Source organism: Trichomycterus rosablanca, chromosome 2, assembly GCF_030014385.1.
Source record: "Trichomycterus rosablanca isolate fTriRos1 chromosome 2, fTriRos1.hap1, whole genome shotgun sequence".
In the NCBI taxonomy this organism is placed as follows: Eukaryota; Metazoa; Chordata; class Actinopteri; order Siluriformes; family Trichomycteridae; genus Trichomycterus; species Trichomycterus rosablanca.
Window position 1 is genome coordinate 9,675,398 of NC_085989.1, and position 24,670 is coordinate 9,700,067.

At 42.5% G+C, this 24,670-nt stretch overlaps 1 protein-coding gene and 1 long non-coding RNA gene across 6 annotated transcripts in view; one reads left to right on the top strand and one right to left on the bottom strand.

The window, feature by feature from the left end:
* Positions 1-23,497, bottom strand: part of LOC134330084 (uncharacterized) — a 28,489-nt gene extending 4,992 nt beyond the window's left edge. The window contains exons 1-2 of the long non-coding RNA XR_010014973.1: positions 23,356-23,497; positions 11,368-11,514 (exon numbers count right to left, since the gene is read on the bottom strand). This is a non-coding gene — a long non-coding RNA (uncharacterized LOC134330084). The remainder of the gene's footprint in view (positions 1-11,367; positions 11,515-23,355) is intronic.
* Positions 1-24,670, top strand: part of celf3a (cugbp, Elav-like family member 3a) — a 55,216-nt gene that overhangs the window by 18,215 nt on the left and 12,331 nt on the right. For all 5 annotated transcript variants that reach the window (XR_010014969.1, XM_063011025.1, XM_063011017.1 and 2 more), the window contains 3 exons: positions 18,842-18,890; positions 21,140-21,265; positions 24,478-24,557. Coding sequence is in view for 4 of the 5 variants with exons in the window: in XM_063011025.1 (XP_062867095.1) it covers positions 18,842-18,890; positions 21,140-21,265; positions 24,478-24,557 (255 nt within the window). In the remaining variant the exon portion in view is untranslated. The remainder of the gene's footprint in view (positions 1-18,841; positions 18,891-21,139; positions 21,266-24,477; positions 24,558-24,670) is intronic.

Below are 24,670 nucleotides of genomic sequence, written 5' to 3' on the forward strand. Positions count from 1 at the left end.
TAATAAATTCACGAGAAAATGTCCTTAATTTCACGGACCTCGTTTTTCAAAGAGTTTAATAAATAATGACACATTTTACCGCAGTCATTAAATTACACTCCTTAATTGAATGATAGAATAAATTGAAGCAACTACACAGCCTAGTCTAGACCTAGAACATCCACTGACAGTACGAGGCTTCATGGTAATGAAAATACCCGTCCATGTTTTGACACGCCCCCCTCTGCGTCCACAGAATTACCCGAGTCATGTTTTTAGCTGATCAGCCATAACATTAAAACCACCTCCTTGTTTCTACTCTCACTGTCCATTTTATCAGCTCCACTTACCATACAGAAGCACTTTGTAGTTCTACAATTACTGACTGTAGTCTATCTGTTTTTCTGCATGCTTAGTTACCCACCTTCCATGCTGTTCTTCAATGGTCAGGACTCCCAGGACCACCACAGAGCAGGTATTATTTGGGTGGTGGATCATTCTCAGCTCTGCAGTGACACAGACATGGTGGTGGTGTGTTAGTGTGTGTTGTGCTGGTATGAGTGGATAAGACACAGCAGTGCTGCTGGAGTTTTTAAACACCTCACTGTCACTGCTGGACTGAGAATAGTCCACCAACCAAAAATATATCCAGCCAACAGCGCCCTGTGGGCAGCGTCATGTGACCACTGATGAAGGTCTACAATATGACCGACTTAAACTGCAGCAATAGATGAGCGATCGTCTCTGACTTTACATCTACAAGGTGGACCAACTTGGTAGGAGTGAAAATAGTGACATATTTCACGGCAGTCATTAAATTATACTCATAAATTATATGATAGAATAAATCTAGTCTAGTAATGAAAATTCTCGTCCCAACACCCCACCCTCCTAGAAGCCATAGGTTAGGTAGTCTTGTAAAGACCAGTCACAAAGGTGCTATGCATCAATGACACCATGTCCTCGTTTAAGTATCTATTAAACTGCCGTTTTCTACCTTGGCATATATGCCGAGTCATACTTCTAAGCTGTCCTATAGACCAGCGATCCCCAACCGACTGACCAAAAACCCTTATTTTGAGCAAGCCAAGGGCGACTTCCTTAAGATTACAGGAAGAAACCTTGAGAGGAACCAGACTCAGCACGGACCCATCCTCCTCGGGTGGGAGTGACTTGTGCCCAGTTTCTTGTCCCCAGGTGGAATTGCACCCGTGACCCTGACCAGGATAAAGCAGTCGATGAAATTTAAATCCCAACTTGTCGTCTCCAACTTCAACACCCTGCTCCCCACAGAGCTCTCATCCCTCCTCTGCACATGCTCAAACCATTTCAATCCCGCCCTATAATGTCCCTCTAAAAATACATTCCTAATCTTATCCATCATCATCATCACTCCCAATAAGAATCGCAGCTTCATCTCTGCCACCTTCAGCCCCCTTTTCCTGTCTTCTTGTCAGCACCGCTGCCTCCAAGCCATCCAACAAAAACAGGCCTCACTACTGTATGCTAAACTCTCCCTTTCACTCGGGCAGATATCTTTCTATCACAAATCACTCTTGCCACTCTATGCCACCCACTCCACCCTGTCTGCTAGCTTGTCTTCACCTCCCAACTACACTATTTATTACTTTATGATGTGTATTTATATGTCCAGTCAAATCACTAAAATAAAAATATCTCCCGTAGGTCTCAACAACACATTGTATTTTTGATTAGAAATAGAATAGAATGGGATAGAATAGTATAGAGTGCTATTCAATACGCAGACAGTGAACATCCAGAAGATGAACATCACAGCAAGAAGGTCCTGGGTTGCCGCTCAGGTTGCGCAGCGGTAAAAACACACGCTAGAACACCAGAGCTGGGATCTTGAATACATCATATCGAGTCTCAGCTCTGCCTGCCGGCTGGGCTGAGCAGCCACATGAAGAACGATTGGCCTGTTGTTCATAGGGATATTAAGACCTCTGCTGGCTGATTGATGGCGCATGCACAGAGACGGGAAAAATAGTGCGCTGATCAGGGTGTGTCTCTCCGTACACAGTGCTCGTCAAGTGTAGGTGACAAGATGCATACGGCTGCTGCCTACGTGACGGAGGGGGCGTGGGTTAGCTTCGCTCTCCTCAATCAGAGCTGGGGTCGGCATTAGTGGAGAGGAACCATGACGCAATTGGGAAATTGGATGCACTAAAAGTTAAAATACAATCCCCATGTGGTTCAATCGCCAGGTGGAGCGCTCCGGGTGCTTTCTGTGTGGAGTTTGCATGTTCTCCCCGTGTCTGTGGGTTTCCTCCGGGAGCTCCGGTTCCCTCCAACAGTCCAAAGACGTGCAAGTGAGGCGAATTGGAGATACTAAATTGTCCATGACTGTGTTTGACATTAAACTTGTGAACTGATGAAGCTTGTGTAACCAGTAACTACCTGTCCTGTCACAAATGTAACCCTGATAAATAATAAAGAGAATCATGGGAAATCTGGTGAAATCTGAAATTCAGCAGCTGTTGAACGTAGCTTGGTGTTAACACACCGTTACGTGACTACGGCTAATGAATTTCAGCCTATTGACAGGTTCAGGCATTGAACTGCGTCTTGGGATTTGATGACTGGTCCAGAGAGGGCGAGGTATTATTCATCCTGCCTTAAGGCGCGGTATAAATGCTCAGCGAACGCCGGTGAGGATAGTTCCTGAGCCGCTATGTTCCTGCCAATAGCTTGTTGATTATAGCTGTTTGAATCCTACACTGTATGTGCTCCATTATATAAAAGCGCATACACACGAGTGTCAGAAAGTTACATTTCCCAGCCTTATATTGTTTACAGAATGACAAAACAAGTGTCTTTAGATTATTTATTTATGTATGTGTGTGTGCGTGTGCAGCCAGCTTTTTATTCTCGCCTGTCTGTACGATTAGAGAAAGCACACACACACTCCGAGAAAGAGCATTGTCGAAAGAGTGAAGGAGAGCGAGTGTGTCATTGGGGGTGGGGTAGCAGGTTGATTATGGTCACAGGTCCTGTTGCCGGGAGACAGCTGGGACTAGGGATGCTGGGTTGCTAGGGAACGGGAGCGATGCCACGACCAGCGCCGTTTGATGATTGGGTGGAGGGAGAGAAGGAATTAGGCTTTGTGTAGACACAGACACGAAGGCTTCGAAATCTATGTGCATTTACATTTGTGGGAGGAAATATGAGATTTACTTACACACACACACACACACACACACACACACACACACACACCCACACACCCCTACACCCCTGTGTACACGCACACACACACCCCTGAGGCTATGGAAATGGGAATAATACCCATGTGCAATCATGTTGGTTCATATGTTTGATGAAACTAAATGGAGTTGGCGTGCGTGCGTGCGTGCTTGTGTGTGAGAGAGAAAGGGAGTGAGAATAACCTGATAAAAATAAATTATGTTCATTTAATTTCTGCACCTTTTTAAAAAAGCACATGGAACAGTAGTCTCCTGCTACGATCATCAAGAATTCTCACGCACTATTCCTCTCAACATAAGACACTTATGTTGAAAGAGAATTTTCCCCCCTTGTCCTCCCAATCTAGTTGTATTAATTTCCCTTAATTGTAACTTCCTTTACTGCTGCAGACGCCTGTGGCAGACTGTGTAAAGCAACAATGGTTTTCCGAAGTACTCCCGAGCCCTTGTAGCTCTGTCTATCACAGTAAGGGGACTTTTTCTAATGCAGTGTTGACTGAGGGCTTAAAGGACTTAGATTTCTCTGGATTGCTTGAATCTCTTTGTCATATTTTGTACAGTAGATGGTAAAACATTAAATTATTAGCAATTTTATGTTGAAAAATGTTATGATTATCAATTCTTTAAATAAGTTTGGCACAATATTTTGAGCCATTATCTATGTTTGCCTGCAAAGACCCAATTATGACAACTTAAGATAAGATAGGATAAGACTTTATTGATCCCCTAAGGGTAATTAACTTGTTACTTATACATACACTGATCATCCATGACATTTAAAACCTCCTTGTTTCTACACTGTCCATTTTATCAGCTCCACTTACCATATAGAAACACTTCGTAGTTCTACAATTACTGACTGTAGTCCATCTGTTTCTCTGCAAGCTTTGTTAGCCCCCTTTTATGCTGTTCTTCAATGGTCAGGACCACCACAGTACCCCCACAGAGCAGGTATTATTTAGGTGGTGGATCATTCTCAGCACTGCAGTGACACTGACATGGTGGTGGTGTGTTAGTGTGTGTTGTGCTGGTATGAGTGGATCAGACACAGCAGCGCTGCTGGAGTTTTTGAATACCGTGTCTACTCACTGTCCACTCTATCAGACACTCCTACCTGGTCGGTCCACCTTGTAGATGTAAAGTCAGAGACGATCGCTCATCTATTGCTGCTGTTTGAGTCGGTCATCTTTTAGACTTTCGTCAGTGGTCACAGGACGCTGCCCACGGGGCGCTGATGGCTGGATATTAATGGTTGGTGGACTATTCTCAGTCCAGCAGTGACAGTGAGGTGTTTAAAAACTCCAGCAGTGCTGCTGTGTCTCATCCACTCATACCAGCACAACACACACTAACACACCACCACCATGTCAGTGTCACTGCAGAGCTGAGAATGACCCACCACCCAAATAATACCTGCTCGGCGGTGGTCCTGTGGGGGTCCTGACTATTGAAGAACAGGGTGAAAGCAGGCTAATAAGGTATGTAGAGAAACAGATGGACTACATTCAGTAATTGTAGACTACAAAGTGCTTCTATATGGTAAGTGGAGCTTATAACATGGACAATGAGTGTAGAAACAAGGAGGTGGTCATAATGTTATGCCTGATTGGTGTATACATGTATAATATATACTGTAGTTTATAGTGTTTATATTTACAACAAAATTGGAAATGTTTGTACTTGTCAGTTAAATATAGATATAAAAGAATTAAACAAACATTAATCAAAGATTAATGTATCCCAGCTTTTCTGGAATATCTTCAGACTATATAATTAATTAAATATCAATTGTTGCCTTTTGTAGGATCTTCATGTTAAAACTGCATGTATGATCACAGTGTGTATGTAGAAATGTATACAAAGTGTATGTACATGAAGCTTGCACACAGGGATGGATGAGGAATATGATTTGATTGAATCATCTCTGGACTTAATATCCTATAATCCTAGTGAAATCCCCTGCCGTAGATTAAGTGTGTTTGTGTGGGATGTGTGTGTACGTCTGTGTGTGTGTGTGCCTGGTTGTCAGCAGAAGAGCTTTGGGTTATTAATCAGAAGATTGTCTGTTCAGCCTCTGTTGGGCCCTTGAGCAAGGCCCTTAACCCTGTCTGCTCCAGGGGCGCCGTACAACGACTGATCCTGCGCTCTGACCCCGGCTTCCAAACAAGCTGGGATATGTGGAAAAAGTATTGAATCTTGTATTGAATTTCGAGTAGTGTGTTTGGTGATGGATATTTAAACTGCTTTTAATATTGAAATATTCCCATAGTTTTAATATCCCCACAAAATTATTCATATCAGGCTCCGAGATTTTAAACAGCAGGGTTCGAATCTCATTTCATTCATTTAATTTTGATTTTCGGCATTGAGCAGACGCCTTTATCCAAAGCGACTTACAGCAGTGTGACTCTATACAGTCTGAGCATTTGAGGGTTAAGGGCCTTGTTCAAGGGCCCATCGGCAGCAATCTGACAGCGGTGGGGGTTGAACCAGCGACCTTTTGATTACTAGTCCAGTACCTTAACCACTACGCTACAGCTGCCCTTGGCTCTCGGCTCTGATACCAATTGGCTAATGCCTGCAGCAGACAAAACTGGCCTCCAGTCTGCTGGGTGGAAAAAGACCTGACTAAAAAGGGGTGGGGTTATCATTGCTGTGTAAGAACCTTGGTTGCCCAGGGTGGCTGTACATAAAGTGGAGCAGCAGATAGATTAGGGCGTGGCTCTCCGTACGCGAAGCTGACCTCACGCGCAAATCCACCTTAGTATGGGAGAATAAAAGTGGATTGGTGGACTGCACACACGTCGGGGGTAGTGTGTGTCAGGCGAATATACACCTTCCTTGGATGCCATCGGGGTCCCCGGCAGCGGATTGGCTACTCTAAATTGGTAGGAAAAGGCATTAAAAAAGCACTTCATGTTTACCTACTGTTTGTAGCTTATGCCTAGTTCACACTACACGATTTTTGCCCTGATTTTCGCTGGCCGATTGGTGAGCAACTCGGCGTTCGCTCGGCGATCTAAACTCGTCTCTCAATCGCTATGTGTGAACTACTCAACAACTCGATCCGAGTGACTAAGGAGAGATATCCAGCATGTTGAATATCTGGATCAGTCGGTTGCGACTGGCAATGAGTGTGGTGAGGGGGGGATAATATAGTTTATATCAGAATACATCGGCACACACACAAGCTTTACAGTATTTGTGAACTTATCGCCCACGCCAAACCATCCAACCTCCAACTCGCTACAGAACAAAACAATCCCTGCTGGTAGCGTTGCCAAATCCACTCGGATTCATTTATTTTTCTCTTTGATTTTAAGATAAGATAAGATAAGATAAGATTATTTTATTGATCCCCATGGGGGGAATTTGAGTGTTACAGCAGCTCCAGTACAGTGTAAGTACAGTAAGTAGAGTAAATAAAAGTAGAATAAAATAGAAAAATAAGGAAAGAAATTTGCTATGCAATGCAATTGCTATTATACATCAGTATGGCAATTACTACAATATAATACAAACAATATATATTCTAATATATACATATGTGTAAATAATGAAACAGAGTCCAGTGCTGGGCAAAAGGGTAGGGGGGATCTTGAGTTATTGTAGGGGGGGAGCTGGCTCATCAGTGTGAGGACAGTCTGTGTATTCTGCTATTGTTATGCAGTTTGATGGCAGTTGGCACAAAAGAACGTCTGAAGCGCTCCGTCTTACTTTTCGGTGGAATTAGTCTATGACTAAAATAACTACCCAGCCGCCATAGTTCCTCACTGAGAGGGTGAGAAGGATTATTCAGGATGGCCCTGATTTTGTCCTTTGTTCTCCTCTCACATACAGTGGGGCCAAAAAGTATTTAGTCAGCCACTGATTGTGCAAGTTCTCCTACTTAGAAAGATGAGAGAGGTCTGTAATTTTCATCATAGGTACACTTCAACTATGAGAGACAAAATGAGGAAAAAAAATCACATGGTAGGAAATCACTACCAGGAAATCACATGGTAGGATTTTTAAATAATTTATTGGTAAATTATGGTGGAAAATAAGTATTTGGTCAATAACAAACAAGCAAGATTTCTGGCTCTCACAGACCTGTAACTTCTTCTTTAAGAAGCTCTTCTGTCCTCCACTCGTTACCTGTATTAATGGCACCTGTTTGACCTCGTTATCTGTATAAAAGACACCTGTCCACAGCCTCAAACAGTCAGACTCCAAACTCAACCATGGCCAAGACCAAAGAGCTGTCGAAGGACACCAGGAAGAAAATTGTAGACCTGCACCAGGCTGGGAAGAGTGAATCTACAATAGGCAAGCAGGTTGGTGTGAATAAATCAACTGTGGGAGCAATTGTAAGAAAATGGTAGACATACAAGACCATTGATAATCTCCCTTGGGGTCAAGATCTCATCCCGTGGGGTCAAAATAATCATGAGAACGGTGAGCAAAAATCCCAGAACTACACGGAGGGACCTGATGAATGACCTGCAGAGAGCTGGGACCAAAGTAACAAAGGCTACCATCAGTATACACACTATGCCGAGAGGGACTCAAATCCTGCAGTGCCAGGCGTGTCCCCCTGCTTAAGCCAGTACATGTCCAGGCCCGTCTGAAGTTTGTCAGAGAGCATATGGATGATCCAGAAGAGGATTGGGAGAATATCATGTGGTCAGATGAAACCAAAATGGAACTTTTTGGTAAAAACTCAACTCGTCGTGTTTGGAGGCTGAGTTGCATCCCTAGAACACCATACCTACTGTGAAGCATGGGGGTGGAAACATCATGCTTTGGGGCTGTTTTTCGGCAAAGGGGACAGGACGACTGATCCGTGTTAAGGGAAGAATGAACGGGGCCATGTATCGTGAGATTTTAAGCCAAAACCTCCTTCCATCAGTGAGAGCATTGAAGATGGAACGTGGCTGGGTCTTCCAGCATGACAATGATCCCAAACACACCGCTCGGGCAACGAAGGAGTGGCTCCGTAAAAAGCATTTCAAGGTCCTGGAGTGGCCTAGCCAGTCTCCAGACCTCAACCCCATAGAAAATTTGTGGAGGGAGTTAAAAGTCCGTGTTGCCCAGCGACAGCCCCAAAACATCACTGCTCTAGAGGAGATCTGCATGGAGGAATGGGCCAAAATACCAGCTACAGTGTGTGCAAACCTGGTGAAGACTTACAGGAAACGTTTGACCTCTGTCATTGCCAACAAAGGTTATGTTACAAAGTATTGAGTTGAACTTTTGTTATTGACCAAATACTTATTTTCCACCATAATTTACAAATAAATTCTTTAAAAATCCTACAATGTGATTTCCTGCATTTTTTTTTCTTGCACAATCAGTGGCTGACTAAATACTTTTTGGCCCCACTGTACTACCTCCAGACTGTCCAGCTGTAGACCCACCACAGAACTGGCTTTCCTGACCAGCTTATTTAGTTTGTTGGCATCTCCAGCCTTGATGCCACCACCCCAGCACACCACAGCAAAAAAAAAAAAACGCTGCACATCAGTGCACAAACAACTTTGATCGCTCGCTACTTGTTGACGTGCATTTTTGGACGTGGTATCATTAAACCCCGTTTGCTTTCGTGACAGAACGTAGTTTGGGATACCAGAGAAGCTCGCCTGCGATTCCAGTTGGTGATAGATGGTGTAGTGTGAAAGCCACAACCGACTCGAAAGACTCCCGATTACAAGAGATCCAGTCGTGTAGTGTGAACTGTACAGCGACCTGACGACTTGGAAAGTCGTGTAGTGTGAACTTGGCATCAGATGTGGACATGCCAGAATCATTCAATCAAACGTCTACATTACATCTACATTTTGTTTATATTCCACATAACAACAAGAAGTGAATAGTATCATGCTACTTCTAACCTGTTCCATTCATTTATAAGACTTGTAACTGGACTTGCTCTTGACGAGGCGTGTATCACGCATTTACACTAACCACACGTAGCAAACTTGCATTCAAATGTGTCTGATTAGCCAGGTAGACATCTGTTTGCTTTTTGATGTGTAATATGCAAAATTACTCATCACGCTTGACCAATTTCTGTGTACCTGATTTTATTTTATGCAAAACTTGGATGCTGCTTTTCAATTATTTGTTCTTTCGGCTGCACCCGTATTTAGGGGTCGCCACAGTGGATCATTCTGGATGCGTAACTGATTTGGCACATTCCCTTCCTGACCCAACTCTCCTTATTTAAATTCAGGCTTGGGACTGGCACTGAGAGCGCACTGACTAGACTAGACTAGACTACATAAGATAAGATAAGATAAGATAATCCTTTATTAGTCCCTCAATGGGGAAATTCACATCGTTAAACAAGAAATGGTAACTCGTTGGGAGAGTAGGAGATAAAAAAAAACAGCAACCACATTGTGCTCCCTAAGGAGCACACTATGGTAACACAAAAAAAAGCTCCTTACAGCACACAAGCACATGTAAACATAAGAACATAACATAGTCACACAACGAGCCACGGGTTAGGGATGTGGGGATAGGAAAAGTAACCAAACTACGACAAGCAGCCCCAGCGATTCGCAGCCAGTATGCCGGCGCGCACTGCAGACCCGTCCTGCCGTATTGGTGGGATTAAGCTAAGAGAGTGGAGACGTTGGGTTGGGGTTCGGGAAAAGTTCTGTCAATCCTCCATTCCTGCAGCAAGAAAAGTCTGTACAAAGTTCGCGATAACATGGCTGTCTTACTGCCCAGAATGAAAAACAGTCAGTGAAGGGGGGTCGGTACATCGCAGCAGGTCCTCTTGAGGAATTTACTTATCAGCGAGGCCGTAGCTGATAACAGGGGAGCCAAGAGCAGAAATGACTGTTGTTTTGTCTGAGCACTAATAAAAATTTAACACAAACTCTCAGAATGAATGCGTCTCTGGTTCATCTCATTTCGCAAAACCGTTAGTTTCTCCAAGATTGAATCCATATTGCGACTAATATTCACAGTCTGAGTTCCAACGGCTCTTCCCACCATCTCAATCAAATTGGGCAGTTTCTGGGGACCTTTGACAACTGACCCAACTCTTTTAATTTCCCGATACAGCAGGGCAAAGCCTAATCCAAACAGCAAAAACCCCACAATCAAAATTCCGAATAGGTAAACATCCTCTACGTCCTCCAACGAAAGAGGTGCCAGGCACACGACCCTCCACTTCCCCCACGAGTCCATCGCGTATCCTGCCATCTGCGTTCCGTCGGGGCATGTGGGTTCCCCCGAACCCGAACTTCTCGATGAGAAGATGGTGTCAATAGCATTCAGAGACCATTTAACCAATTCCATAATTTGTTCTTTGAGGAGCTGTGCTAAGAAAAACTCTGTAGAGTAGAGTAGACGAGACAATACAATACAGGAGAAGCCAAGCAGGGAAGATAGGGGAGGAGGAGGGAAAAGTGCGTCCGTCTTCCACAAGAGCGAGAGAAGAAAAAAATATGTATGTAAATATGTATAGATGTACAGATGTACAGATGTACAGATGTACTGTACATCTATACATATATAGATGTACAGTACAATGAAATTCTTTCTTTGCATATGCCAGCTTGTTTGGAAGCCGGGGTCAGAGCGCAGGGTCAACCATCGTATGGCACCCCTGGAGCAGACTCAAGGACCCAACCGTGGATGCATAGCTGAGCCTGGATTTGAACCGCCAATCTTCTGGTTGATAGCCCAAAGCTCTACCAACTAGGCTACCACTGTCCACTAAATTGGGTTATATTGGGTTAGAGCACCAACCAATTGCTAGGCTGTTTCGGCCAATCTTGCCTGTCTAGACTAGCCACCCAATCAGCTGATAGCACTGCTGAGATTCGATCCCCTGATCTCTGGGGTATTGGGCAAACGTATTGTACTAATTTATATGCATTAAAAATTTCATTTTGGTTTATTATAGTGCATTCAAACTCATCTATTCAAATAACCACACCCATCCCTAATCTATCAACATACACTTTAGTATTAATGCCTTTAAACCAACAAGTGTCTCTAAACTAATCACATTCTGGCAATAAGAGCAGCCGTTAACCATCCGCCTCCCCTTTATCTGTCGCTTGCTCGTTCAATTTCCTTTCTTCCAGCTCTCTAACCTTTGCTCCTTTTATATCTGCCCTTTTTTCCTTCTCCCCCCATCATTCAGAGCAACCTTGTTTACCTGCTGGGAAGCTCGTCTCCTTGTCGTCATAGCGACAGCAGCACGGTTGCCGGGCCGACCCGAAGTGGAAGCGCCGTGACGCTCGTTCCGTCCCCCTCCTTCCCTGCACGCATCCCTCTGTATCCACTCTCCTTCGATTATCCGCTCCTTCCCTCGCGAACACACGGATACAAAGAGCTTTAATAAAGCGGCTCAATCTGATACCAGAAAACAATTTCAATTCCCGGTACACCGTGACATCTGTTAACACGGCAAACACGGCAGCTGGACGATCTAATGTGCACTTCTTTGTTTATTTTATTGCTTTTTTTTATTAAAAATAAAATAAAAATGGTTTTGTAGGAGCAACAAGTACATGGTACACGCGCAGAGTTTTCAGTCTAAGAAGAAGCCTCAGCAATCAGTGCACAATGGGCAAGCTGAGAGCAACACTGAAAGAAACCTTGAATGTAACCAGACTCAACTGTGACCTCTGTCCTCCTTGGGTGACCTACTGCAGTGGTCATCACTTGATGGGCTGAAGATCTCTTGTGATGTCGTAGAAATCTGTTCTGACCTACCTTTTGTAAATATATACACCGACCAGGCACAACATTATGACCACTGACAGGTAAAGTAAATAACACTGATTATCTCTTCATCACGGCACCTGTTAGTGGGTGGGATATATTAGGCAGCAAGTGAACATTTTATCCTCAAAGTTGATGTTAGAAGCAGGAAAAATGGGCGAGTGTAAGGATTTGAGTGAGTGTGACAAGGACCAAATTGTGATGGCTGGACAACTGGGTCAGAGCATCTCCAAAACTGCAGCTCTTGTGAGGTGTTCCCTAGCTGCAGTGTTCAGTATCTATCAAACGTGGTCCAAGGAAGGAACAGTGGTAAACCGGCGACAGGGTCATGGGCGGCCAAGGCTCATTGATGCACGTGGGGAGCGATCCAATAGACGAGCTACTGTAGCTCAAATTGCTGAAGAAGTTAATGCTGGTTCTGATAGAAAGGTGTCAGACTCCATGCCTTGACGGGTCAGGGCTGTTTTGGCAGCAAAAGGGGGACCAACACAATATTAGGAAGGTGGTCATAATGTCATGTCTTATCGGTGTATATATATGTGTTGTTGAATAGAGTCCAATTGTAAGTTCCGGACATTGCGTATCCCCTCTCATCCAGCGGTCCAGCAGCAAAATTATCGTTGTCATGACAGCTTTAAATCTACTGGCTTCTGTCTCTCGTCAAAACAACCTTGTGGTGAAAAAACAGAATATAAACAAAATCAGACTATATAAATATCAATGAGATTCCAGCATCCCTAAACGTTTCAGCGTAAAAGCCATGAGGGCTCTATTGGAACGTCAGCACCCACCTCCATTATCATCAACAAACCTGAGTGGTCGTATGTGAGAGGCAGAACAACAGCAGCTCAACATCCCTGATCACCACAGTGTTTAGGACTGTAAACCCCCAAGCACTGCGGCTTTCTCTAAAGCCAGGTCACCGGTCACAGCCAGATCACCCAACATATGTGGAAAAACTGGGCTAAGCCAAGTCCAAGACCACAGGACTAGAGCCACACACTGTTTTCCAAAGACCAATTACAATTAAATTATTCTGAACTTGAATATTGAGCGTCTGAAACCTGAAAGTACTCGGCAAGACAGCAAGGAAATTAATCAGGAGGAGACTGATTAAGACTGGTGCTATTGTGGCCTGAAGATCAAGTAATGCAATCAAAATCTGCACTGGGGAGTAGCCGTATAGGGGGCAGAAGCTTAAGGGCACAAGTGAATCTTGCCCCCCTGTTATTTTACCCAAGCTAATCATTGTCAATCCCCTATTCCGGTTCTCTTGTTGCTTGTACCACCCAATATTGGCTGAGGAGAGTTGAAACTATTGTGCAACCCGGCCTCTTCTTTTCACCAGCCAGTGGCAGTCTCATTGAGAACATCATGTTAAATTCCTAAAAAATGCCGAAGCTTGTTTACGTTTACATCTTCAGCATTTAGTGGACGCTTTTATCCAAAGCGACTTATAGTAGTGTGACAGTATACTGTCTGAGCAATTGAGGATTAAGGGCCTTGCTCAAGGGCCCAACAGTGGCAACCTGGCAGTGGTGGTGCTTGAAGCAGCGACCTTTTAATTACTAGTCCAGTACCTTAACCACTAGGCTACAAGTGTTCACTTGTAGAATCAGACTTTTGAACCCAATTAGGGAAGGCACGCCCTGGTCCTGTAAATATGGTCCCGAAAACCTAATGTATGCCCTGGGCACTGATTCACCTGTAATAAGGGCATAAAGAAAAAAGTATTTCATTGTGACATCCTGTCTTGGTGCTGTATATTAAATTCCATATACACTGGGGGGGGATTTTGACTGTATTGCCCACCCTGTTGGACGGCAAAGTCTGTGCCACACCTCAACGTGTTGGAAAGCTGTGCAGTTTTACATGCTGTGATTGTAACCGTGTGAGGACAGATTGAATTTTTCTCACTGACCACGCTCACACGCACGTTTAATGTTATTTAGTTTCGTTTGACAAAAAAAAAAACCCCTTCAAAATAGAGCTAACAGCGAAGATAACCGGTTACAAAAGCAGCGACCGCTGTTATAGGACGTGTTTGTGTTCAATACTCTGTTCACAGTGTCGATACAAGTGATTCAGGAGTCGACTCATTTTAAGCACAGCGTAAGTTTCTTTTCTCAGTCAATTCTCCGTTTTTACTGTTATAATGAATGTTGCGGTTGTAAATAAACACCAAATACTACGGAACATTTTGTGTGACTCGCTTACCTTATAAAGCTCAGGCTTAATTATACTGGTTTTCACCACAGAGCGGGAGCCGACTCAGAGTCGTTTACGATTTACCGAGGTGAACCACGAATGGATGTGCTGATAGAATCGGCTCAGATGGGATCGGACTGTATTATCTTTTTAAAGTAAATATTTCAATCAGCAGAATCGCATCGCATGTATGATGTGCACAACGTTAATTACGTGCGTTTATTAATGAACGTTAACGTTAGCTTGTCAGAAGCTTTCTCAATGATGTCTGTTCCACTGCACTATTTTACACTAAAAACTACACTATTCCATAATGATCCAGATTGCATAATTCTAAATAGGTATCGGTATCGGTATCGGCGAGTGCAAAAATACATGTACTTGTACTCGTACTCGGTTGGGGAAAAATGGTATCGATGCATCCCTAGTAACAAGTAAGAAATAAATGACTAAATGAAAAAAAGATTTACCGTTTACTTCACACCTTGACATTACAGGCTATCGATAGTTAAACCCAGCATGCTTAGAAAATCATTATCTAGTGATCAATGCGACATCCTTCATTAGTCACGGTGATAAATGCGCCAACACCTGTTTGACGTGTACATGCGCTGATTCGTGGGTATTTCTTTAAATGCAAAAACAACTCTGCATCTATGTTTGTTTAGCTCGTTTAGTGTGGTTTGCGCGTGTTAGAATACAAATGCCGTCGTGTTTTGATATGTGTTCGAGTGCCGCTGCGGGTGGGTGAGAGATCAGGTGACGAATTCAAATATGGATATAAGTGTCACCTGCTGTGTAATTAAGACCTTTGTTATGCTTTTGTTAGCACGCCGGGCCTCTCCCGTTCCTTTCCTGTCCTATTGTATCTACCAGTATGATTATATGTACTGTACATACACTGATCAGCTATAACATTAAAACCACCTCCTTGTTTCTACACTCACTGTACATTTTATCAGCACTTTGTAGTTCTACAATTACTGACTGTAGTCCATCTGTTTTTCTACATACTGCTTTCACCCTGTTCTTCAATGGTCAGGACCCCCACAGGACCACCACAGAGCAGGTATTATTTAGGTGGTGGATCATTCTCAGCACTGCAGTGACAGTGACACGGTGGGGGTGTGTTAGTGTGTGTTGTGCTGGTATGAGTGGATCAGACACAGCACTGCTGCTGGAGTTTTTAAATACCGTGTCCACTCACTGTCCACTCTATTAGACACTCCTACCTAGTTGGTCCACCTTGTAGATGTAAAGTCAGAGACGATCGCTCATCTATTGCTGCTGTTTGAGTTGGTCATCTTCTAGACCTTCATCAGTGGGCACAGGACGCTGCCCACGGGGCGCTGTTGGCTGGATATATTTGGTTGGTGGACTATTCTCAGCCCAGCAGTGACAGTGAGGTTTTTAAAGACTCCATCAGCATTGCTGTGTCTTATCCTTACCACCACCATGTCAGTGTCACTGCAGTGCTGAGAATGATGCACCACCTAAATAATACCTGCTCTGTAGTGGTCCTATGGGGGTCCTGACCATCGAAGAACAGCATGAAAGGGGGCTAACAAAGCATGTAGAGAAACAGATGGACTACAGTCAGTAGTTGTAGAACTACAAAGTGCTCCTATATGGTAAGTGGAGCTGATAAAATGGACACGTGTATATGTATATACAGTGTATCACAAAAGTGAGTACACCCCTCACATTTCTGCAAATATTTCATTATATCTTTTCATGGGACAACACTATAGACATGAAACTTGGATATAACTTAGAGTAGTCAGTGTACAACTTGTATAGCAGTGTAGATTTACTGTCTTCTGAAAATAACTCAACACACAGCCATTAATGTCTAAATGGCTGGCAACATAAGTGAGTACACCCCACAGTGAACATGTCCAAATTGTGCCCAAATGTGTCGTTGTCCCTCCCTGGTGTCATGTGTCATGGTCCCAGGTGTAAATGGGGAGCAGGGCTGTTAAATTTGGTGTTTTGGGTACAATTCTCTGATACTGGCCACTGGATATTCAACATGGCACCTCATGGCAAAGAACTCTCTGAGGATGTGAGAAATAGAATTGTTGCTCTCCACAAAGATGGCCTGGGCTATAAGAAGATTGCTAACACCCTGAAACTGAGCTACAGCATGGTGGCCAAGGTCATACAGCGGTTTTCCAGGACAGGTTCCACTCGGAACAGGCTTCGCCAGGGTCGACCAAAGAAGTTGAGTCCACGTGTTCGGCGTCATATCCAGAGGTTGGCTTTAAAAAATAGACACATGAGTGCTGCCAGCATTGCTGCAGAGGTTGAAGACGTGGGAGGTCAGCCTGTCAGCGCTCAGACCATACGCCGCACACTGCATCAACTCGGTCTGCATGGTCGTCATCCCAGAAGGAAGCTGACGCACAAGAAAGCCAGCAAACAGTTTGCTGAAAACAAGCAGTCCAAGAACATGGATTACTGGAATGCCCTGTGGTCTGACGAGACCAAGATAAACTTGTTTGGCTCAGATGGTGTCCAGCATGTGTGGCGGCGCCCTGGTGAGAAGTACCAAGACAACTGTATCTTGCTTACAGTCAAGCATGGTGGTGGTAGCATCATGGTCTTGGGCTGCATAAGTGTTGCTGGCACTGGGGAGCTGCAGTTCATTGAGGGAAACATGAATTCCAACATGTACTGTGACTTTCTGAAACAGAGCATGATCCCCTCCCTTCAAAAACTGGGCCTCATGGCAGTTTTCCAACAGGATAACGACCCCAAACACAACCTCCAAGATGACAACTGCCTTGCTGAGGAAGCTGAAGGTAAAGGTGATGGACTAAACCCAATTGAGCACCTGTGGCGCATTTTCAAGTGGAAGGTTGAGCAGTTCAAGGTGTCTAACATCCACCAGCTCCGTGATGTCATCATGGAGGAGTGGAAGAGGATTCCAGTAGCAACCTGTGCAGCTCTGGTGAATTCCATGCCCAGGAGGGTTAAGGCAGTGCTGGATAATAATGGTGGTCACACAAAATATTGACACTTTGGGCACAATTTGGACATGTTCACTGTGGGGTGTACTCACTTATGTTGCCAGCCATTTAGACATTAATGGCTGTGTGTTGAGTTATTTTAAGAAGACCAAAAATCTACACTGCTATACAAGTTGTACACTGACTACTCTAAGTTATATCCAAGTTTCATGTCTATAGTGTTGTCCCATGAAAAGATATAATAAAATATTTGCAGAAATGTGAGGGGTGTACTCACTTTTGTGATACACTGTATATATATATATATATATATGTGTGTGTGTGTGTGTGTGTGTGTGTGTGTGTGTGTGTGTATATATATATATATATATATATATATATATATATATATATATACACACGTATGAGAGAAGTACATTTATATACATATAAAACAGTTGTGACCTAGTGGTTATGGTACTATGGTTACCTAGTGGTTAAGGTACTGGACTAGTAATCCAAAGGTTGTTGGTTCAAGCCCCATTACTGCTTAGACAAAATACTGTCACAGTCCTGTAAGTCGCTGTAAGTCGAAAATGTAAATGTAAATCCAAGATGCTTGATTGCTAGGCTGAAAAAACCCCCACTCCCCTCCGCCCCACCCCCAAAACTGAGGATGCAAAGTGTCCTATTTTTGGCAGAATGACCCAGGGATAAAAACCATTCACTTGAAGAGCAGAAGGTTATTAGGCCAGACCTTAATGCTCTCTTGCCTTCTTCATTGCTGTCGACTTTCTGTCCTTCTCTCTTCCCCTTGTGACTCTTCGTGTCCACTTCCTCCGTTCGAATCTCTCACCGTTTTAATCTGACAAAGCCTGTAAGCCGGATTAGTTGGCGAGCGTGCTTAATACCATCACTCCTTTAAATCTTGTGTGTGTGTGCGTGTGTGAGTGTGTTGGGGGGGGGGGGGGGGGGGGGGGGGGTGGTTGAGAGAAAGCAGATTCTGTTGTGAAATATAAGGAACAGTGAATAAAGAGATTTTTTGATTGATGTCGTCATGTTGTCATCATCTTCCCTCATATTATAGATGCTGCACACACACACAGTATAATTTAGTTGGTTGGACATCCCTTACAATTCGTAGACAACAGCATTGGTATATTTTTATCTATAAAGCAATACTTGGCAAACTTCCAATGTATCTTTGTAATCTCCTGTTTGTTAGCTCTGGTCCATATCAGCTTCGCTCTAATAAGTGGTTGCTTTTTAATGTACCACGAGTGTCAACTGAATTAGGAAAAACTGCATTCTCCTATTCGGCAGCTTGGGGATGGAATAAAATACAAAAAGTGCTCAAAATAGAAACACTTATGTCCTTAAATAGATTTAAAGCTATCTTAAAGGATGTAGTGATGGAGACTTGTACTTGTTTTTCTTGAGACTCTTTGTATTTTTATATTGTGTTCTATTTATTATATTGCACATGTTTAATTATTTAAAATGTAAATTGTTTTAAGATGTTGTTAATTCTTGTTTTGTGGTTTGGCTGCAACCTTGGCCAGGTCTCTCTTGTAAAAGAGATTTTGAATCTCAATGGGACCTCCTGGTTAAATAAAGGTTAAATAAAGGTTAAATAAAAATAAAATAAAATAAACACACACACACACACATACACACAAACAAAAGCTTACCGACTTACAAAAACGCTTATAACAAAGGCTTATACCATGTACATTTTTCTTCCAGATGAACCGACCCATTCAGGTGAAGCCAGCTGACAGTGAGGGACGTGGAGGTGAGATACATTTACATCACTATTTTTAATAAAACCTTTAATAAAACCACTTCCATTCCATTTCTGCATGTTTACCTCTTTCATGCATGCTGTCCATATAATGTTTATGTTCTCAAAGCCTCATGAGGACAGTGCCAGTTGATTGATAGCAATAATAAAAGTCTTTATTGTTGTGTATATTGAGTCTTCAGACTGTTATTTGTACTTATACTTTCATTATTGTATAATGCTACTGGGGCTTTAATTTCCTTTGGGATCAATAAAGTATCTGTCTGTCTGTTGATCTACTGATCTGTCTGTGGGTCTATCTATCTATCTATCTATCTATCTATCTATCTATCTATCTATCTATCTATCTATATGTCTATAAAGTATCAGTTTGTCTATCTATCTATCTATCTATCTACTGATCTGTCTGCCTGTCTGTCTATCTATCTACTGATTTATCTATCTATGTCTATCTGTCTATCTACTGATCTGTGTCTGTCTATCAATCTATCTACGGATCTATTTATGTCTATCTGTCTCTGTATGTCTGTTTGTCTATCTATCTACAAAGTATCTATCTATCTATCTATCTATCTATCTATCTATCTATCTATCTATCTATCTATCTATCTATCTATCTATCTATCTATCTATCTATCTATCTATCTATCTATCTATCTATCTATCTATCTATCTATCTATCTATCTATCTATCTATCTACCCACCTGTTGTATGCTTTGTATACCTTGGCACCACCACCCCCTTCTTACACCATTTATCAATCATAACGGACCCAAATTAACCAGATACAATCAATTTGGGTAGATGACCATTCTCAGCACTGCAAGGTCACTAAAGTGGTAGTTTGTGATGAACTAGTGAAGGTATAGCAGGTGCAGCAGTGTTGTTGGGATTTTAAACACCTCGATGTCAACACTGGGAGGAGAATAGGGCTCCAATTGAAAGTATGAAACCAATAGCGTCCTCTGATCAGAAAGTGTGCACTGATGAAGGTCGGGTCAGTCAGAAAGGAAAATGATCACACATTGCGTATGGAAAAACAGCTCCAGATTGGTGTACCTAATAAAGTGAGTGTGATGAGTCACTGTCGGCCAATGAGCAGACTGTAGTATTGTTGTTGTACTCTGTATTAGTGACGTCACGGAAAAAAAATCCTTTCCTCCTCACCAGCATCTCCATTCACAGTTAAATAAAGGTAGATTCTGTCCCCTAGTGGACAAAACTAATACAGCAACAACAACTCCAAATATTATAGCAAGAATCTAATTAAGATGCACCATATGACCAAAAGTATGTAGACACGCCCCCTTATCATACGTAATATATTAAGTTCAATGGTTTAGGCCCCCCCAACACACACACTCACACACCATTTATCAATCAAAACGGACCAGATTAGATTTGGATAGTTGACCATTCTCAGCACTGTAAGGTCACATAAGTGGTAGTTTGTGTTGTACTAGTGTAAGTATAGAAGGTGCAGCAGTGTTGTTGGGATTCTAAACACATGTGCACATGTCCATAAGGACGTGGTTTCGAATCTCCTCAATCGACAAGAATATTAATTTTGAACATTAATCTCGGATGAGGTCTGACTTGCATTCTGCAGTTCAGTGTATCCCAAAGGTGTTTGATGTGATTGGGGTTAGAGCTCTGTGCAGGCCAGTAGGTCTTCTACACCAGTCCAAGTTGTTTCTACAAAAAATAGTCTGGAACTGGGTAGTGAGGAGTGCACATTTGTCTCTCTGAGCTTGTGTAGCCCATTAGGTTGAGAGCATCATTCTTCTGTAACGATGCATACTGATCTAGCCAGGCGGAGCTTTTTTCCAAACTGGCTTCTATGGCATATGTCAGTGAATGTCCATATGTTTTTGGCCACATCCAAAATGTATAAAAATGAAATGTTATTGGGTGGTGGGCACCCAGGTGGCACAGTGGGATAATCCATGAGCACACCAGTGCTGGGATTCTGAACTCCCAGAGTTCGAAACTCAGCACTGCTACCGGTCGGCTGGGCATAACTGGCAATGCCTGCAGCAGACACAATTAGCCATTAAGTCTGCCGGATGGGAAAAGACCAGAAAAGACCAAGATAGAAGCTGTAATCGAGAATGCATGTCATTGAGATGACTGCATCATCATTTATACAGAATATCAGTTTTCATTGAACTGACCCATCAGTGTATTGTGTATTGTATTGATCTATAAACATGCAGTAAATATTATGCTCCTCTTTCAGACAGGAAGCTGTTTGTGGGTATGCTGGGGAAGCAGCAGTCGGACACTGACGTCAGAAAGATGTTCGAGCCGTTCGGCAGCATAGAGGAGTGTACCGTGCTCAGAGGACCAGACGGAGCTAGCAAAGGTGACCAACACAATATTAATATGTCAATATTTACAGTAATATTAATAAATACATCTTTGGGAGATGTTTTTGGATAAAACATCTGCCACATGAACACAGTGCAGGTGCAGAAGTGCTAAATAGCTAATAGTTACAGAACAGAGACACATGCAGACACACAGGACTGTATACCTTGCCGGTTTACATACATGTGTATAATTGTATTCATCCCTTGAGGGAAGCAGTCAGACCAGCGTGCATAAAGGCAGAGCTGTGCACACATAAATATTGGCTAAATAGGATGAGGATGTAGTTATATGGTAGTTGGTAACATGAGTCTAATTTAACAATAATCTACGTATCATTAAATTACAGCTCTCTGCTGGTCACTGAGGACCCATATAAATATATAGATACGGACATACTGTATTGATCCCAGAGGGATAATTATATCCCTAAAGCAGCCAAGACTAGACAGTGGCTTATTGAAAGATGGCAAGAATCAGGATTCACTTAGTAATTACTATTATTACAACAAGAGAATTGCAATACCACAGACTAGGACAAAAATCTTTAACCAAGTCAAAATAATATATATATCATTATTAAATTCTTGAATAAATTTGGTATAAAAGAGTGCATTTAAAGAACAACATAAGAACAGCACTTAGATAGAAAAGATGATAGACTGACAAGTTTCACCTCCCAATGATCAGGCATAGACCACTGAAGTCGTGTCGTCATTTTGTAGTCCACGCCATGTTGTTATGCCCATATTTGGTAACCCGGGTCTAGGAGAAATTTTGAATGGGAAAAATGAATGGAGATTTAGAAAATTGCCTCTCTCGCATCCTGTAGTCATAAAAAATGTTCCAGAGCTGTTACGTTTTGTTTTATGGAGATTCTTCTGTCTATTATCACTGGATCCTCTGAATTATGAAGTCGTTAAAGAGTCAAAATATGAATATTGCTACATGTAAGCTAATGCTACTGCACACTGAATTGACGTCACTAGACTGGAAGCCTCTTTAATTTTTCTTTTTTTTTCTTTTATAAGCCTCTTAATTAACCGCACGAAGCAGCACGATTCACCGGTGTAACTGTGCGGTGATATTCACAAGTTTTACTTTATATTTTTAGTAGCTAGCTACATTAAAGTAGAAAGCAAGGATGGTCGGGTGGTTACGCCTTTGGTTGCACTCACCAAACGCGGGCTGCTCATTCCATCGATTCGATTGGTGTAGTTCAGTGACGTCTAATTAATGCGCAGTAGCACTAGCTTTCATGTAGCATTATTAGTATTACGACCCTTTAACAACCTCGTAATTTATAGGATCGAGTGATGTACAGGAGAAAAATGTACACAGGACAAAACGTACAGGGTTCTGAACATGTTTATTTAGCACAGGATGCGTTAGAGACGATTTTTTGAAAACCCCGTTCATTTTTGCCATTGAAAATCGGGCTTAGACCCGGGTCTCCAAATATGGGCATAACGAGGACTACAGAATGACGCACGACTTCAGTGGTCTATTTTCGGCCACCACCCACCAGTTATGACATAATCCAAACCCAACTGATCGATGGTACCACTGAGATTCGAACCTCGGATCCCTGGATCCCAGCAGTGGTGTGCTACAATGCTTTGGACAAATGAGACAAAGGGTGGGGGAGGTATTCCTTTATTTTAGTTAGGAATCAACTCTACATTTCATTTTCATCAATTACTTTATCCTGATCAGGGTCGCAGCGGGACCCGTTCCATTCATGGCACTTAATGGCACAACTTTGACACCATACAGTCTACCTATATTTAATATTCCTGCTGCTACATTTCTATATACAGTGGAACCTTGACTTACGAGTTTAATTCGTTCTGTGACCAAGCTGGTAACTCAATTTGCTCGTATATCAAATCAAATTTTCCCATTAAAATGAATTGAAACTCTATTAATCCATTCCAGCCCCCCAAAAACCACACCGATTTTTTTGTTACGTGTTTTTATATAAGAAAAATGTACTTTATAAATAACAAATAATGTATAAAAAAATAATAATACATAATAAAAGAGAATGTAAAGAAATAAACTGGTTTTATTAAGTGTATTTACCTTAAAAATCAGACGAAGATGCTGGCGGAGGTGGAGATTGGCGGAGGAAGTTGGGGGAGTGTTTCATTTCGTGCTCTATTACTTAACTTACTCGCTACACACTTAATGCTACAATATACAGTGGCACCTCGGTATACGTCTGCTTTGGTATAAGTCCAACTTGGTATACGTCCTGTTTGGATGTGAAAAATTTAGCTTGGTATACGACCTTTATTTGGAATACGACTCGGGTGCTAGAACTTGTACGGGTCAAAATCAGTCACGACACCGCGTGCGACCCTTGTTCACTTCTCGCGAGACCAAGCCACGAGCATCATTACTCCAGTTGCTACCATTCAGTAAACAACCCGCGCTGTAACTCTATAGCTATAACGCGCTATATAATTTTTTTACTTCACTTAATCTTATTCTTCACCGACTTTTGGCTTTTTCGTCACATTTTCCTCTTTTTTACTTGCTTGTACGGCAAGATAACCAGGTGAACTGAACTCGGCTCGTATCACAAAGCAAAAAAATCGACCAAGTGACAGCTCGTATCTCGGAAAATTCGTAAGTTGGGTCACTCGTAAGTCAAGGTTCCACTGTATTTATATATTTTTTATTCATTTTTTTAATGCTGTGCTGCCACCTATCACATACTTAATTTTAATCTGTGCTGCTATATAATTCATTGATATATTTTTATATCTAAATCCTGTGATACTATGTATCAATAATTTTCTCGCTTACTCTGTATATTCCGTGCGAGCCAACTGCAACGAAATTTCGCTCTGCGTACACTTGTGTATAATGAATGACGATAAAGTTTGTCTAAGTCTAAGCAATTGAGTGTCAAGCCTTGTTTGAGGGCCAAACAGTGGCTACCTGGCAACCAATGACCTTTCGATTACTAGTACCTGAACCACTCGGCGTCCGCTAGACTGGAAACACTGGGGACATACCTGAACAGGGCAGCAATCCACGCCCTCTCCTCCTATTACATAGCCAATCATGTCCGTGTAGACCAAGATATTGTATTTTAAAGTTGCTTTAGGTCAAAATGAAAATGATAATAATAATATGAGAAGTTTTAAGGGTTCATCTGTGTGTTTTGTCTCATTAAAGCTGGCTTGTGTGTTGCAGGTTGTGCGTTTGTAAAATACCAGAGCAATGCAGAGGCACAAGCGGCTATTAACGCTCTCCACGGCAGTCGTACTCTACCGGTCAGTGTGTTTCTGTTCACAGTCACACAGAATAATGAAATTGTATGGCACATCATACAGTCAATGCTACACACACTGTACAAACAGAAGTTTACCCACAGTCACACCCACCA